At 44.2% G+C, this 18208-nt stretch overlaps 2 protein-coding genes across 3 annotated transcripts in view; one reads left to right on the top strand and one right to left on the bottom strand.

Moving 5' to 3' along the window:
• The window catches only part of pax5 (paired box 5), a 49343-nt gene extending 40424 nt beyond the window's left edge, over window positions 1-8919 (bottom strand). The window contains exon 1 of the mRNA XM_056585797.1: window positions 8454-8919. Within this exon, the coding sequence (XP_056441772.1) occupies window positions 8454-8499 (46 nt within the window). The 5' untranslated portion in view covers window positions 8500-8919. The remainder of the gene's footprint in view (window positions 1-8453) is intronic.
• A 4660-nt stretch (window positions 8920-13579) lies between these two features.
• Window positions 13580-18208, top strand: part of zcchc7 (zinc finger, CCHC domain containing 7) — a 38866-nt gene continuing 34237 nt past the window's right edge. Inside the window, exons 1-3 of one of the 2 annotated variants that reach the window (XM_056585987.1) lie at window positions 13580-13707; window positions 14735-15265; window positions 15534-15726. In XM_056585987.1, coding sequence (XP_056441962.1) covers window positions 14819-15265; window positions 15534-15726 — 640 coding nt within the window. In that variant the 5' untranslated portion in view covers window positions 13580-13707; window positions 14735-14818. Of the gene's footprint in view, window positions 13861-14734; window positions 15266-15533; window positions 15727-18208 lie in introns of both variants that reach the window. The other variant, XM_056585986.1, reaches the window with a different exon arrangement.

Raw genomic sequence — 18208 nt, 5'->3', positions numbered from 1 at the left:
TATATTTTGGAAGCCTTAATAAATCGATGTCCTGTTTAAAAATATTAATAAGCATGTTACGATATAGACTAGCCAATGCATCGGCCCATGTCAGCCACAAGGCCAGTTATTTTATCATTTATTTTTTAATTTAAATGTGCTTTTAAGCACATTTGCTGGTTCCAATGCGGTGCCTAGGCCTACTTGATATTCACCTATTACCATAACAATATGTTGGTTGGAAATCGGCTCATTATCATCACAATTATCTTTTTATTTTAGAAATGTAACTAACACACCGAAAATGTTTCCCTATTTTTATTATCAGGCCCACCTATAGAACCTGCTATTTTTTATGTTGGATACAGTTTAGAATTGAACGGTTAATTAGTGTAAAACGCTCATGGCCTAGTTTAAGCCCTTAACCTATAGGCCTACAAATGTCAGAGTCGGACACGTCTCAAAATAGAGAGATAGAGAGAGAGAGAGAGAGAGAGAGAGAGAGAGAGAGAGAGAGAGAGAGAGAGAGAGAGAGGAGAGAGAGAGAGAGAGAGGAGAGGAGAGAGGAGAGAGAGAGAGAGAGAGAGAGAGAGAGAGAGGGAGAGAGAGAGAGAGAGAGAGAGAGAGAGAGAGAGAGAGAGACAGAGAGACAGAGAGACAGAGAGAGAGAGACAGAGAGAGCCCGTACATGCCTCCAGCTACAAGCCGCACGCGCATCCAAACAACATTTCCACGCGTCACACTGGATTCCTCGCCTACGTCTACCTTTGACATTTCGTTGTAATCGTTTTAAAGCGTCGCTGGGTTTGATTCTAACTTTAGCTCCGCTGCCGTCGGACCCCCAGGATCAGCCGCGCGGCGAAACGCTCCGATGAGTCCCTGGCCTTAAAGTGGAGGAAGTGATTCGTTCTACCTTCTGAAATGTGTATGTTAAATCCAGGGGATCCAAACCCCGCCGTGTGAGGATTTGTCATTCATTTAAAACTGAGGTTTTCTGCCCTCTCGGCATGGTATTATAACCATACAACTAGAACTAACGAATAAAGCATCGGAAGACAGACAAATAGGCCTATGGACACCAAGCACCAAACTACAAGTAGGCCTACTTCTCAGTAAAAGTAGTGATGCAGCCTCATGAAATAGCCCGGCCGTTATAGTCCACACGACACATAGTTCTCATTCATACGAGATTTAACCTTTTCCCTAACACATTGAGCATGGTGTTCATCTGTCCTAACAAGTTAGGTCATATATATATTTGTGTTGTTCAGTTAAAGGCATGCATGGAAAGGCATATGCATGACAAATGTGTTGTCTGGACAAGATTTATTTAATAAATGTATGTATATATTATGTAGCCTAGCTATTACACCGTCCTGCAGCGGCTCTTTTCATCCGCTGTTATTCTTTGAACTAAAGTTACAAATATTACATCGAGAATAAAAGGTACGGGAAATCTAATGGTAAAACATGGTTATAACTTATAATACAATATGGTCTCCAGCGCAGGAGCCGATGGGTTACTAGTGGGGCTACTGCTGATCAAGAACGAGTGATCCAGAACGCTCGGGCAATGTTGGCTCGGGCCTCAGAGTCCTAAAAGACCTCGGAGCATTAAACATCTGAATAACGAGGAATATTGTTGCCAACGTCTCTCTCTCTCTCTCTCTCTCTCTCTCTCTCTCTCTCTCTCTCTCTCTCTCTCTCTCTCTCTCTCTCTCTCTCTCTCTCTCTCTCTCTCTCTCTCTCTCTCTCTCTCTCTCTCTCTCTCTCTCTCTCTCTCTCTCTCTCAAACACACACACAAACCCTCCCAAAGCACCCACCCGTGCACCTCAGCCATCCTTTTCAATAAGGATCCAATCTTTTGTAGCATTTAAAGAAAAGGAGAATAGGCTATCTATATATTTGTAAAACTCCTAACTTCTGTTAATTATTCGCACTTTAGCTACATAATTATGCTACCAATAGGAAAGTAGCCTATTACAAATATATAGGCTACCGTAACAGATTAAGTGGCGAGCAGAGACAAATTTGCGGCATTATTATTCCCATACCGGCCCCGTGCTGCACACGTCCATGAGATAAACAGCAGTCAGCTACTTACTGTGCATCGCCGCGAACGGATCGTGCTTACAGTGAATCTCCATCCCGTTTGTGTAACGGGCGGGGGGATGGAGGCCCCTGTGGTAGGCTACAAGTCTCTGAGGGGCCACCGGACGGGCAGCCCTGTGAGCCGCTGACTTGTGGCGACGGACCGCGAACAACGAAGAAGGAGAAATAAAAAAATATTGACACGAAGCCGCTAAAACGTTTGATTATTAAAAAGTAAAACAATAAATAAACGCAAATGCATCGGCGGATGGAGAGCAGACGAAGTACTTATTTAAGAATAGTATCAAAATAAATACATTGGCCAAAGGAGCCCTTTTTTAGTCCTGGTTGTGGGAAAGCAGTCTGGAGATTTAATTAAGAAAGAGTCCCGCCAGGGGACCAAAGCGACGTCCCGCGAACTCCTCGACTGCTTCGTGCGAAAAAAATGAGGAGTAGAAAAACGAAATGTTTTCAAAGTAAATCGTGGTGACCGCGTCACCTCAGTCCAAGAAAAAAACCCAAAAACATTTGGGCAAAAAGCGGGAATTATTTCTCCCCGTTAACCGAATCCTTTTCTTCCTCCGTTCTCTTTTCTCTCCTCCTCGGTCCGCTGACCGTGACCCCTGAACTATGACCGACCCGGCGGGGCGCAGAGCCACGAGCCTGCTGTCAGTCCCGAGTGACAGACTAAACCTTCGCGGGTTTCTCTAAAGTATAGCTCAACTTTGACCAAATGTAATCTAATTTGAAATCCTTTGCCAGGGCCTTCTTTTTCAAGTAAGTTCAATCGTTGTATAATCTTTTAAAAAGCATGGCCAGAAACTCCTTTTCAGAACAACTCTTGTAAACTCCCAGCATTTGAGCGAGCATGGACGGTGCAGCCCCAGCGCATAGGGTCAAATTATCCACGGTGTCAAAAAAATATATAAATGGAAAGGACAACACAAAGAAGAGTTGGACTTCAGCCTTTTGCACAGAAGAGTTGTTATCCTGTTTGCTTGAAGAAAGGCAAAACTAGGTGATTCTTGCTCTCTGTATTGCCTGCGTCGCGATGGGTCGTTCGTGCACGGATCTCAGGGCGTGCAGAACAGAAAACAGAAAGCCTTGTGAAATGCACCGGTGTGTTTTTTCTCAGAGCAAACCCTGTTACTGCTGAATTGCAAAACGCTGTCAAATGGGCTGAAAGCTTCCCGCGCGTCCTGTCAGAGCGCAAGCCTGCACGGTGTCGCAACACGGCGCGTTTCAGGACCTGCTTTCGTGTGGACAGCGCCCGCGCGCCAGCCCCATGGACCTACCGCTGCTTACCGCCCGTCACTCACAGCGGGACGGTCCAATGACGAGCCGCGTTGGGCCCCGCGTCACAGCGGTATACAGATAGCATCGAATAGGGATCACGGTGATTGGCTGGTGCGAATCCTTTGAGCGAATGACGTGGCACAGGAATTTCCCATTAACGAATGGGAAGGCTCACTAAGCTATGGGTTTGGGGAGTAGATGATCATATGTTTAATTTCAATTACCGAGGAAGAACGCTAATGCTCATGCCTTATGCGATTTCAACTCAATTTATTCATGTCAATAAAAATGCTTAATTAATTAAGTATTAGCAAAAATGGGGCTTAGTTGCACTAAGGCCTTTAATAAAACAGAAACGACTCGAGACCCCAAATCCAAACGCTCCTGTCGCTGTAGGCCCGCAATTAAGAACAAATATTGCAATTTTAATAATATTAGAACACAGCCATATCTGAAACCAAAAAACTGAGAATTGAATGTCTGGTGCCACTCCCATCAGAAGAATGTATATTTAACGAACTTTTTTTGCATATGAAAGCAATAATAAATGCAATAGGTCCTATTTACCCTTTTCTTCGCATATCTTTGTAGTCCTTATTGGACAGGGAGATCTCTGCTGTTATAAGAAAAGTAAGTTTTGCATACGAGCTTTCCTTCAACCCAGTGTCATTAATGTTTAGCTGGAAGGTGCGCATGGCGGCATGTGAAACAGGCCTTCCTACTCATTACTTCATTGATTGGGAATCTAAAAACGGCGCCGTTTTAATGAAATGCGATTGATGAGCAACACACCTCGACTCCAACGTGAGGAAGGATTCAATACGCTCTCGTCCCACCTGACTTGAGAGGGCATATCTAAACGCCGTCCCTGAAATATTAACCTCACAAATAGCCTAAAGCATAAACTGAATTAAAAAGTGTTATTTCCATTCCTGTTTCTCGACATTTAATCATTTTAGCTCCCTCCTCGATGTTTATTGGCCTATAGGCCTACTTCTGATGTTGCCTGGGTCCTATACACCAGCACTAAATGTATGCCATCTGAATGTTGAACACCTCTAAAATGAACTAATTTTATTCTAATCATATAGGTATGTGTGGTTTAGACCTAATCAAATAGCCTATACACTATTTGTACAGCTTCCATGACCCACAAGAAGACGCTAAAATAGTGTATTCTAAACGAACTATTTCTTGTTGTGATGTATTGAGGGACTTCAGTGATAGAACCTAGAGTCAACCTAGATTTCGAAGGTCGAAACAAGACCACCAGGGGGCGAGCATACGTACTCCACCATCACACACACACACACACACACACACACACACACACACACACACACACACACACACACACACACACACACACACACGCACACACACGGACACACGCACACACACGCACGCGCTCACACACACACGCGCGCGCGCAAAAGCACACACACACACACACACACACACACACACACACACACACACACACACACACACACACACACACACACACACACACACACACACACACACACACACACACACCTTTACTTTTCTATGATCCCAAATGTAAGGCTCAATATATGAATCATGTTGCAATAGTTTTATTCTCTACACATCAGCCTGTTTCTTCGTCGACTCCATTTGCGCTTCCTAGTACTATTTAATCCACTGTCTGTTTAGAAACATAACCTACCCCACAGCATTCGCTCTAATCCCCGTTCACATTGCATGTATCTTTATTGAGCATTCATGAATTAGACTTCATCATAACGCAGGACTGAGAGTGGTGTAGCCTGATTTCAGGAGATGTTTCGTGGCTCTGCAGGCCTGTACAACTTACACACATGTCAGCGACTGGAAAAGACGGACGGAATATCTGTCCGAGAGGAGATTCAACATATATCATTAGGGTCTGCGGTTACTATTTACACATGGCTTTCCAATGGTGCCCTGGGTATTTTAACGGGCCTACACGTTGTATATCTGGTTGAATGGGTCGTTACGGTGTGGAAAGTCCAACTCGGTCAGAGTGCATAGCTCCAGGGGTTTGACAAAGTTCTGATAGCAAAATCATTAAAACCACATTATTCATTAATTAATTATGCCTTTTTGGGGCTTTTACTGGCTTTCCTGCTTTTTTGTCCCCCTTCTCGAAGCCTGTTTTATTCCAGATTTAGCCTTGTGCGTTCCTCTCTTCAAAAGTAAATCGCAGTCCTCAACCTTGTCTCTCTCGACTTGCAAATTACATCAGCAATTACAAAAACCAAACACAATCAATCATGTATACAAATTGTTGTTGCTTTAGGCTCTGAAATTTAGAGAAAACTTTCATCAGGGTGGGACGGCTTTAATCAGAGGTCCAAAGCCATTTACATATTTCATTACCTCTCCAATGTGCTCCTTGCTTTAAATGGGAAGATGGGGAGGGTGGAGGAGGAGAAGGGTTGAGATTTATTTTAAAACATTTAGTGAGAATTTGGTTGGCTGGTGATAATTATTTAGAGGCAAATTGGAGCCGGTGTTGTTGTTTAAGTCTTCCCCTTTCATTTCCTCCGCGCCATGCAAGCCTCGCTGCTCTACTGTAGCGCGGGAGCCTCCAACGAAAAAGCAATGAAAAATTAATAGCGCATGTTAACTTGCCGAGCTCGTTTATTACACGCCCGCTGACTGTAAACATAATGAGAAAACTCCCATATCTCTCCTTAAGTTTTTATTCCTTATCAATTTTTTTGAAAGTCATAGCTAAATAAGATAGGCAGACGTTTAAGCAAAGGTGATTCTTCCGTCGTAGGCCTAATCATATGGGCAGCTTTTCAATCATATTTGTAAATCTTTATTAAATGTTTATTTGTATGTGAATCCCTGCCCTCACCATTTGTTCATGGGCAACGAATCCCTGCAACCTCGCTCTGGAGCATTTAGGGTCAAACAGGTCACGCGCCTCTCTCTCCCCCCCCCTCTCTCTCTCTCTCTCTCTCTCTCTCTCTCTCTCTCTCTCTATATATATATATATATATATATATATATATAGAGAGAGAGAGAGGAGAGAGAGAGAGAGAGAGAGTAAGAGATCTTACTGTCTATAAATATATATATACAGAGAGAGATAGAGAGAGAGAGAGAGAGAGAGAGAGAGAGAGAGAGAGAGAGAGAGAGAGAGAGAGAGAGAGAGAGAGAGAGAGAGAGAGAGAGCAGTCTCTCTCGCTCTTACTAACTCTGCATTAGGCCTATACCGTCTCTCTCTCTCTCTCCTCTCTCTCTCTCTCTCTCTCTCTCTCTCTCTCTCTCTCTCTCTCTCTCTCTCTCTCTCTCTCTCTCTCTCTCTCTCTCTCTCTTCTTCTTCTTCTTCTTCTTCTTCTTCTTCTTCTTCTTCTTCTTCTTCTTCTTCTTCTTCTTCTTCTTCTTCTTCTTCTTCTTCTTCTACTTCTTTTTCCACCTCAAACTGGAGCGTGATGGCGCGATGTGCATGTTTGACCAAGTTTTGGAATCATAAAACCAATGCGTTTATATCGTCAGAGACGGGACGTTTTCAGGACGGCTGGGAGTCATTCACCAAACACGTCGCGGGGACCTGGGAGTGGCGGGGAGCTCGTCTTAAAGATGCGATGCTATTTGTAACACAAGCACGTCCACGGAATCAACGTGAAAGTGAGGCGGAGAGAACGTAGGTATCGGCACACAGAACAAGTCAAAGCCCTCCCGTCAGCCATGATTCCCTCTCAGGATTGTTATCCAATAGTGCCATAGAGGCCTTCATCCTTTATTAGGAGCCTTCCACAGAATGAAAAAACACATAACCGCAATAACTGCGGCATCAGCCGAATCCTGCAATTAGTTGGGGAAGGGCGAGGCACGGCCGAATATTTTGATTGAGAAGTTTTTGATTATAATTCTAATTTGACAGATGATAGGCAACAAGGCATTTATGACCTCATCATCTGCGGATGGGATAAAAAAAGTCTACGTTCATATAGGCCTATGCAGGCCTGTAAGCACATATACTGCACGCAGAGGAAGGGCTGCTCTGAGACTGGATGCATCTGACAAGTTACCTTCCCCAAAGGGAGGGTGGTCACATGCCAGCATTACCTATGCAACACACGACATATTATCAATGATGTCGCAGCGGAGTGATCAGATGATCACGTGACAGCCTCTGTTTAATAGGTAGGCCTATATTGCATTAAAACATATCATTCTCTCCGCCCATATCAGAAATTAATTGGACATATGTTTAATCGTCTGAAACTCAGCCATCAGAAAACGATAAATAAGCCATATCTATATAAAGTGCTCCGTTCTTGTGTCTGTGTGAGTAGGCCTGTTTATCTTGGTGTGTTTACTCGCGCCGGGACGTGCGTGCGACTGTTTATTTGCACCGCGCCTCCAGGTCACCTGGTCCCAGCATCGCCATGTATGCCAATTAGAGGAATATTGAGTTCAGGTTTTTATTAAAACGTGTGATGCCCCAGGCCAACTTCCCTAATCCGAAGACAGCAGCAAGCAAATGATTTAAACCGTGTAACGAATAAGCATACAGGAAACATATGGCCGAGATCAAAGTTTCACCTAGTAGAACTGCAGCTATAGTAAGATTATTTTCGTTTGGAGTTGTATAAAACATACAAATATTATACAAATTATAACAATAATTGTAATGATTCATATTTATAATTAAATACTAACTCAAATTATGTTTTAAAAAAAGATATATAAATAATATATGTAAGGATACATAAATGTATAAATAAATAAATGTATATACATATATATATAACACGCATAAAACCCAAGTTACAACCACAGCTTATTGTAAGATGACATAGGTTTGTCTTAATAATTATGAATTAATGCATTTTCACAAAATTCTAAATAATCAGAAAACCAAAAACCCGCATATATCGAGAAAAGTTAACCTAGAGTGTATTTATTCAACGGTAGGATTGTTTTGTGGACTGAAAGAAAGACACAAACTAAATCCAGTTAAAATAAACCCTAGGCACAAATAATGTGAGGGTGAGAGCCAACAAGATAACAACAAACAGCCCATGCCAAGATCTTTCCCAAAGTTGAGGCAAAGCCGTCCTACCTGCTCTCCCCAGCCGCAGCGCCGCACTCTTGGGCTCTTGTTCCATGCTTCCCGGGTAGGAAAGGGGGAGGTGGTGGAGAGAAAGGTAGAGGGACGGAGGCGGGGGAGGGGGAGAGAAAAACTTTTTCTTCCACTGTCTCTCTCTTTCCCTCTCTCTCTCTCTCTCACACTCTCACCCTCTCTCTCTCTCTCTCTTGCTCCCTCTCTCTCACTTGCTCCCTTCTCTTTTTTCTCTCCTTTTCGCCCTACAGTACTTTTGGGTGAGTTGTAGGTTGAAATAATTCGACCCTTCCGCTCCCTGTTGCACTCCTGCAAGTGTTCACTCAGCTGCGACTAAACGTTTTAGGTGGAAAAGAGGCTTCGGGGGAAGCGTGAAATGATCACGTCGAGTAAAAAGAGCCGCTCTCTCAATGTGCGCTCATGTCCGGCCTTCTGTCTTCTCGCGCAAGCACGCACGTACACACGGACCCACAGATGCGCACGCGGGCACACGAGCACACACACACAGACCCGCACACGGGAACGCGAGCAGGCGGCACCCGCAATAAAAAGACGCTGCAGCATCTGTCACTGGAGTTTCACTTTTTCTTCAAACTTATTCTTCCTTGTTTTCTTTGTTTCCTGTCAGAACGGGGTTTCTTTTCGAATGTCTTCTCAACTACTCAATGTATTATTGATGATATAGGAGGCTCGTCGTGATCTGTTTTTCAGCGTGGTCCTTTATAGACGACTTTATATCAGTAAATTCCCATTCAAGTTGTTTAATGACATTCGGCGGGTGTGACAAAGATTCCCACATTTTATACACATTTCACAAGCTGATTGAATAACCTTCCCAACCACCTGTAACACTTGATTGATTGAGATAACCGCACCAGCTCCATTATGTGTTAAACAAACTTGAAACATTTATGTATCATTTATTCATCAAAGGCAAAAAATAGCTCGAAGAGGAAAAGGCCACCCTCACCCTGTTGTAGGTCCCTGGGTTCAGGCGCGAGCACCAAACAATTGAGGACGGAACAAAGCGCGAGACAGGGACCCATTTGGCGCGACCTGTCGCCTTGCGCTGCCCCCCTGCGACCCTGACCTTCGTCTCGCGCCCACAGATTGTGGGAAACAAAACACAACATTTGTAACGTTTTGCCGCTATTGTACGTGAAACTCGTCTATGCGTAAATAATCGCAAATATTGACGTTATGAATGGGTCCGTTTTTGTACACGAAAAAAAGGCTAATGCTGTGAACAACTACAACAATTAATATTAATGTATTGATAATAATAGTAATAATAATAATAGTAATAATATTATTATTGTTGTTACTATGATTCATATTTTTGTTGTCGTCGTTTCAATTCGAGGCAAAGTAAGATTCAAGGTATGACCTTTTTTCTCTAGGATAGTTATAAAACATGTCACTATATCATGAAAATGTCAGAAACGTTCAAATCAATTAATTGGATTAAACGCATAGGCCTATTAAGATTTCACAATAAAGACCTAGCAATGGAGGGTATATATTCATACACAATGTCACCAAGATATCAAAAAACAATTTTCTATAGTTCGGATATCAATCCTCACTTGGTTGTTTCCCATTTCTGCACTAATTAATATAATTTATAAGAAACTGGGTTGGGGAGAATAGGCTGTTGGTTGCATGACCTGTGGCTCTGACCGTGCGGAACCGGAAAGAATCGCATTAGAGTGCGAGACACACGAAATAAAGAAACGATTAGGACAATAAGTAAACACGTAAACAGAGGAATAGTTGCAATTTATTTATGGGGCCTGTAAGCTTTATTCAACCGTGCAAATGTTGAGCGTCATCCATATAGCTTACAGGGAAGGACACTTTATTATGGTTGTATTATTGTCTGTTGTTCAATATTGTTAGTCAAAGTGAGTTACATTTTTAAATATTCCCATGTTCTGAGTGATAACACATTGAAGTAAAGCATAAAAGCCTTCAGGAGAATATAGCTTACACAAGCTGCAAATACAGAGACACGAAAACACAAATTCATGAACTACATAATATATTGTTTTGCCTCTGCACAGTTTGGTTCCACACATTTATTGCTAAGGCATGTGAGAAATGCATTTACTGTATATGCCAATGTAACGTATCAGTTTGCTTTTGTTTTTTATTTGTTATTTGTGTACTTGATTGAATAAAATATAATAGAACACCAAACATGTCCCTGAGCATGTACATCCACCTCCTCTTTGGGGCTGTCGAAGATGCAAGACGGGCTTATGGGTCATAGAAGTGGGACACCTAATGTGTACATGAAACATTATGTGACACAACATGACACCAGGCGATTTGTATGTAAAGGTAAACATTTCAGCATGACGCTTTGAGAGCAGTGGACAAGGCCCCTGCCATTGTGATCTTGTGCTTAGAACGAGGACTTGAGTCATTGTGCAATAATGAATTGTGTGTGTGTGTGTTCACAAATGTAATCCCTACAGACACAAGTCGCCCGATTTCTTCCAAAAAAGGTGTTGTTAAGCTTGTTCTCTGTCATGTGGAAATTATTGAAAACCAAATTTATATCAAATGCTAGTCTGAGAATTTCCCCTTTTCACTAATTGTATCAAAATAATTGTGATGAAGTGTTAACATTCCAAAGAGAACATATGGGACTTTATTTCCACTCATTGCAGCAAATCTTTTGAACAAATATTAACAAAGTAGTATGATTGACATGAGGACTCAATAGTATTGCTTTTTGAATGACCTTCACACTCATCAATTCCATCAGTTGTGATCAAAACAGCTGCCTTAGACAACTGTATTTCTATCTGATATTATTACACCCCTGCACAGGAAATGAATTGTGGATGGTCCAACCCTGACAAAAATACAATCAACTAAACTAAACCAAACACGATCATCAGCAACGGTGGGTGCTGCTGGGCTGCATACTGTATTTGAAAATATAACTGAAGAAGTCCAACAATGAGTTGTACCAGCACCAGCGTCAATGGGAGCTATTCTTTAGGTTATATGCATTCAATACATTGTAGGACAGACATTCAGAGTGCCACTATCGATGCACGGCAGCCATTTTTGTTGGGATGCGTTCATCCAGGGCGAGGTCCTCACGTCAGCACGTCTCTGTAGACCGAGGCTGTAACAGCGGCGCTGTAGGGCTTCAGATGAATACGGTTACAAGGTAACGTAAACAAGTAATTGGAGCATGTCAACATGCAAATGAGGCCACCACAATGTAAAGTAATGTGTGTCTGAGTACACTTAGAAGGCGATACAGTACCCACACTATAAAATATCCATTCCCTTGTATGAAATTGCAATTAATTTACAGTCTAAGTGTTAATCCTTTGAGTGGCTTCATTATTATACCCCCTTCAAATTGTGCTAAGTTAGTGTAGACCTCACTAAAGCATCACTGTGGTCCAGGCATCTACCTTTGATGGGGGGTGATGAACATACTTCACCTCACATAGAGCACTTAGGTCCTAACTGGGATCGTCTTAGACGGGCAATACAGAAATTTCAAAGCAGATGAGGTTGCAAATAGTAGACATATGGCCATCACTTAAAATACATTGCCAATATGCCACAATTTCCGTGTTGATAAACCTCTCCAAACCTCCATCAGTGGCAGTAACGTACAGCTTCTGATTTGCCGAACGCGCGGGTGAGCCACAAGGAACACACTAATAACAACCAGAGAGAACAATGACATGCTTCTTTCACCGCCTCCTCTCCTCAATAAAGGCCCTTCCTCAGGCAGAACCGTTGCTCTGGAATGTGTGATTGGAAGTGGACCTCGGCCTCAGAAGGCCTATCTAAAACACGCCACTGATCTGGACGCTCTGAAATGCACCCCCTGAACAGGATGCCTTCATTCAGTCCGTACACCCCCTCCCTACCTGCGCACCCCCTATCTCTATATTCCGCTTTAAAATAATAACGGAAAAATAACGACAAATGTAGGGGGCCCGGAATCAGGCAGCCGCATCACAATTTCACCGAGGCAGTGAGGCATTCCAAACCTGCATCCAATTGAGATAAATACGGGGAGAGAGGGAAGGAGTAAGGCCCCCCATATGCACTGTCCAAACCAAAGCAGATGCAGGGTGATGTGTGGAGAAGGATATACGCTATGTGAGTCCATGCATGTGTTTGCGCGTGTGTGTGTGTGTGTGTGTGTGTGTGTGTGTGTGTGTGTGTGTGTGTGTGTGTGTGTGTGTGTGTGTGTGTGTGTGTGTGTGTGTGTGTGTGTGTGTGTGTGTGTGTGTGTGTGTGTGTGTGTCATGTGTGATGTGCGTGTGCATTGTATATGTCGGTATAGATGGGTGACACCGATGCCATGGGTGGTGCTGCCTAACCTTTGGAAGGAGACAATTCAACTCTGTGATGGCCTTTACTGTGTCTGACACGCATGGAGAAACTCCTGGGATCAGATGGCATTCTAACTCTGATCCCCTATCATCACATCATTCCCTCACTATTTTTTGTAGGGCGGAACCCTTTGCTCAAACACACAGAGTTTGCAATTATTCCTACAAAGAGGAAACAAGATGGATGTTTCTGTTTGAAAGGCTGCGTAGCAGCCAGAGTATCCTAATGGTTCCCCTGCCTACATGCAATAAATATGAGTGATGGCGATAGCCAAGTCTGTTGAATTACATTTACATTTAGATTTATATTCACATCAACAATAATGGCCTAGGAATGAAGGTCTATTTTGTATAGATACATACAAAAACACACAGAGTAAAACTTTTTGCATTCTTTGAGCTTTCACAGCTTAATGCAAGAAAAATGGTTTTAACACAGCTAGTTTTTTTTAATATAGCCTCTTAGTTAATAATTTGCTATGATCTTATAATCAGAAAAGGAAATTTGCTTGGGGGAAATGTTAAAATAGGCCTAGTTGAAATAAGTTTAATTATTATTTTGGGGTATCTGTATTTTACCATTGGTGTTCTTTATCCTTATATCTTACTTAGCAAAATGCGAATAATCTTAATAATTCAGTACATCAAAATTCAACAATGAAAAATGGAAGTATCATTGTGTAAAAGTCCTGCGTCCATCTATGGGGATATGTGTTTGATTTCACAGACCACTACCGGCGCAATCCCGAAAGGGTGAAACGTTCTGATCGGCCAACCTATTACCCTGTGGTAAACCCGGAAGTAACTGTTTTCTGGCTTCGTAACCCCCAGAGCAGCCTAGGAAATCTGAAACCCTACATTACAGTTGCCCTAAGGTTAGTTAAAGCATGTTCCCTTCTATTATAATATACGCGGTATATCAATTACAGCCTTCTGAAATCCCCCATTCGTTTGTTTCTTTGCTTCGCAATTAAAAGCAACGTCCGTTTGTGTTTACATCCTACCGGCTGTTGTGCTCACAGACACGTGTAAGTGTAAGGAGAACACATGTGGGAATTGGAGTGTCTACAATAGGTAGACTGTTTTATTGTACAGTGGCTGTCCATGTTTTACTATTGAACCTCTCCCTGACCTTCTAATGTAGCTGTGCTTAATGAGACTTCTGGACAGTACGTATACTTTGGCCGTTAGCGTTCAGCTAGCTTTAGGCAAACTAATTGCTCAAATATGGACAACAATCGGAAAGCACCATAATAAAGAAAACCACCGCGAGGTTGCAACAATTGTGTAACTGGGCTTTTACAATGTGTTAGCGTTCACTGTTTCAAGGAGGGTAGCTGATCACCCCTAAATGACATAACAAAGCCCCTGCACCATCTGCATGTGGCTATTCGATGTACTTGACTTTCACAAATGGTCTTTCTTGAACCCTTTGACGAGCGAGTCGCCACCCGTCCTAATTCCCCGGTGGGCAGCTTGTGACCACCTAGCGTAGCGTTTCAACGGGTGTCTGTAGTCTAGGAGCCAATCATTTCAAATCATCATGGCACAGACACGCAGGACTGACCAGGGCAATGGGCCAGGGGTCCCTTCATGTCCCTGTATGTACTCTCATCGTAAAGCTGCAAAAAAGCTATAGAGGTTACCAGTATGAGGCATAAAGGGTTGACTGAGTGTACTATGTCCTTGGAAAGTAGGAACCCACATTTGTTCTCAGTTGTACTGTATCTTGATTTGACATGAACAACAGTATTGATCAGAACCACATGAAGGGCAGTGTGCTCCTAGCATATCAGTCTTGAGCCTTGTAGTCCTGGTTGCCTCACTTGTAATAACAGTGTGAATCATAATGTATATTTGAAAACGTTTTAATGTTTGTTTTCTTTTCTTTTCTCTCCACAGGGAGCTTCTCAGCCACTGAGGTCCCGGTTCTGCCGGTATATGTCTGTGTTGTGTGCGAGGAAGGGTGTGCGTGTGTTTTAGGGGATGTACTGTAACTACCAGGACAGAGAGGAGTTTGAGGATGACCTCTATGGGGAGGAGGGGGACTCAGATGGGTCAGAGGTCAACAGGGAGGTGGAGTTCCACCTCTATAGCCAGCTCCACTACGCTTCTGAGACCGGAGCGGTGAACAGGGAAGACCTTCAGGATGCGAAGGAGGAGAGGGAAAGAAGTGTCAGTGCAGACCCTGAACAAAGCAAGGATGGACTGCAGGAAGGCCAGGCACTGAAACAAGCCTTGTTAAAGTTGAATAACCTTAAGAAAGGGAAGACGAATGCAAAGTCTTTACGGTCTTCTGCAAAATTGGAGGAAGTAATTGTCATCGACTCTGGTACAGATATTATACACTCTGAAGATGATAATGAAGGAGTCTGTACCCTCAAGGGTCAGAGTTCGAAGAGAGTTCCGCTGTCTTCAACCCCAGCCCAACAGGTACAGTCTTTGTCGTGATGTACTTCCTCCTGCCTTATTGTTATGATGATGCTGCCGGTTCTAGGTCCCTATTTCCTTGAACAACACTGCTTTCATCCACATTGCTGCAACCGCTCAGAATTGAACTAAGGGTTAAAACGGACTTAATTTCACCTAGCATAAGGATACACCGATAATTTGTCAATGCAAGACAACATATCCATAAAGTTCCATAGATGGTTGGAATTCTAATAAAATAATGGTGTGGTTGTTGTTTGACTTTCCCTAGACGAGAGCAAAGAGGCCGCGGAGCCCCAGTCTGGACTCTGTTGTGCTTGTGAACTCAGAATCTGAAGAGTCTGAATCAGAGTCTGACGACAACTCTGACATCCTGGAGGCCTGGATGATCCTGGGTCAGGGGAAGGACGTTGAAGATCACAGCATCTCGCTCAACCTGGAAGGACAATCAAGCAACAGCACAGGTGTGTGTGTGTGTGTGTGTGTGTGTGTGTGTGTGTGTGTGTGTGTGTGTGTGTGTGTGTGTGTGTGTGTGTGTGTGTGTGTGTGTGTGTGTGTGTGTGTGTGTGTGTGTGTGTGTGTGTGTGTGTGTGTCAGGGGCGGAGCTTCATGTTTTAGTTTTCAGAGAATTACAATGTGTACTATGATGATGGATAACAATAAGGTGGCTGATCTGTGCTCCAACTCAGTAAGAACACCCAGCACAGTCCGCTAAGGCGGAGTGAAAAGAGAATGAATGTGTGCGTATGTTTGGGTGTTTAATGCAGTGCATGTGTGGCCGTGTTTACAGATTTGTAGCTGTTACAACCCCCCCCCCCCCCTTAGTTTTACTCATCTCCCGGGCATCTTCAAATGTGTTTGTTTGCATGCATGCTGACATGAGTGTGTGTGTGTGTGTGTATGTGTGTGTGAGGGAATGTGTATATTTGTATGTTTTATAAAATATTGGATTCTAATCAGCGTGCCGCTGTACATACACACAGACACAGGAGCACTAATGCCAAAAACAAACAGAAGGAAAGACAACAGCGTGCCGCGGGTCTGGAGGAGGGAGGGGCGGATGGGGGGGGGGGGGGGGGGGGTCAAAGGAGGGAGTAATCAGAAAATGAATAAAAGTGTCTGCTGCAAATCTCTCCAGATCTACATATTACCTTATCCTGCAGCCTCAGCAACCTCTTTCCAGGTTTTACCCTTCCCGCCGCCCCCCCCAGCTCCACCCAGTACCCCATCACTCTTTCTTTTATCCCAATTTCTCACTATTGTGCTCTCTTTCTCTCTCCCTCTCCCTCTCTCGCTCTGCCTCTCGCTCCTTATTTCTCATTTGAATTTCCCTGGGCTGACGTTTCTGCAAGAGCGCTTCTGCTCACTGCCTCCTCCACTCGTTTCTGGGGTGGAGGCCGGGGGTGGGGGTTTGGAGGCGGGGGGGGGAGCGGCTCAAGGTTTTTTTTTTGGGAGGGGTGGGGGTGCAGGCGTTATAGGGGTTGGATCTTTCTTTCTTCTCCCGCTCCGTCTTTCTCCTCGACTTTCTTGTCTGGCCCCTCTGTGTGATCTCTGGAGCCTGACCCCATGTCTGCGCACGGGGGGTCAGAGAGTGTGGTGCGGCCGGGCCACGCTGGGCAGGAGGGGGCTGCTGAGGGAGGGGGCTTTCAGTGGAGGAAGCGGCGCTTATTGTATGGACGTGAAAAAAAAGGGAATATAAAGGAAAGGAAATTTGGGAGGAACTGCCTTTGACTTTCTAGAGTGCCCACCCCCTACGCACACAACCGCAGACACACATTGGCGCACGCACACACCCATCTTCAGTCGTTTGGTGGGGTTCGGGGAGAAGCAGTGTGGCAACGTTTCTAGAATTTTCCCTGACCTTTATAAACAAATTTTATTTGAGGGATTTATAAATGGCATCACCATCAAATCACATTCACTACACTTTGTGAATTTCTCTCTCTCTCTCTCTCTCTCGCTCTCCCTCTCCAAGGGACATTGATTCCGGTCCCACTCCTCTTTCAATCCTTTCAGTCTTTCTTTTTTTCCATTTCCCTTTCTTCCTCCCTTGGTTTGTGTCACTTGTTCACACTAATTCTTACACTTTTATAATCTAATCCTTTCTCAACCCCCTCAGATAAGCTTTTAGCCAAGAGTATGGGGACACACACACACACACACACACACACACACCCCCCCCCGGGGGGGGGGGGGGGGGGGTGTGGGGAGACAAACCCACGGTGAATATCTGTAGCCTGGCGGCTGTTGGAGAGCAGTGGGGTGGGAGAGGGTGTGGGAGAGCGACCATCCCAGACACCAGCCTAGCGTCTCCCCACCCAGAGAGCTGTGTGTATTCCTGCTCCATGAGTTTGTTAGTTGTCGTAGGCAGGGAGCACTGGAGCTCAGCTGAACTCGTAATGGTTAAACCTCATTCAGTCCTCACACCCCTCCTTCTAATTCTCTCCTTCACGTTTTTTGTCCTCCTCGTCCTGGTCAGTGCACACCAAACTTAGTTTCAGAGCTTAGAGAGCAAGGCCTGTCTCGCTATCGAGGTGGCCGATCACATCAGTGTGGGTCTGCGTGTGTGTGTGTGTGTGTGTTATTGCTCTGGCAGAAAGACTTGTGGCTTAGAGAGCTGTATGTCGTGGTCTGTGTGTGTGCGTGTGTACATGGTAGAGGTTATCCCTCTTTCGTACAGGAACAAGGTAAGCCCAATTCCTTCTCCTCATGTAATGTATTTTCTTCCACTCCTCCATGTAACCTCTCCTGTGCCGTCCGTTCCCGACCCGTCTTTTGCAGCCTGGACTATAACCGTCTAACAGACCAGTCCTCTTAAAGGGGTTCATACCCTGGTGCGTCACTGTGTGCAGAGACTTGCTGACGATTGGCAATGGGTGTCTTTCATTTGGGTTTTCGGAGCGCACAAGTCCTAAACCGTGGCTCTGGGGTCCCTGCTATGGGATG

Source organism: Gadus chalcogrammus, chromosome 3 (assembly GCF_026213295.1).
Source record: "Gadus chalcogrammus isolate NIFS_2021 chromosome 3, NIFS_Gcha_1.0, whole genome shotgun sequence".
Classification (NCBI taxonomy): Eukaryota; Metazoa; Chordata; class Actinopteri; order Gadiformes; family Gadidae; genus Gadus; species Gadus chalcogrammus.
Note: the sequence above shows the minus strand (reverse complement) of the source record. Positions and strands in the feature narration are given on the sequence as shown.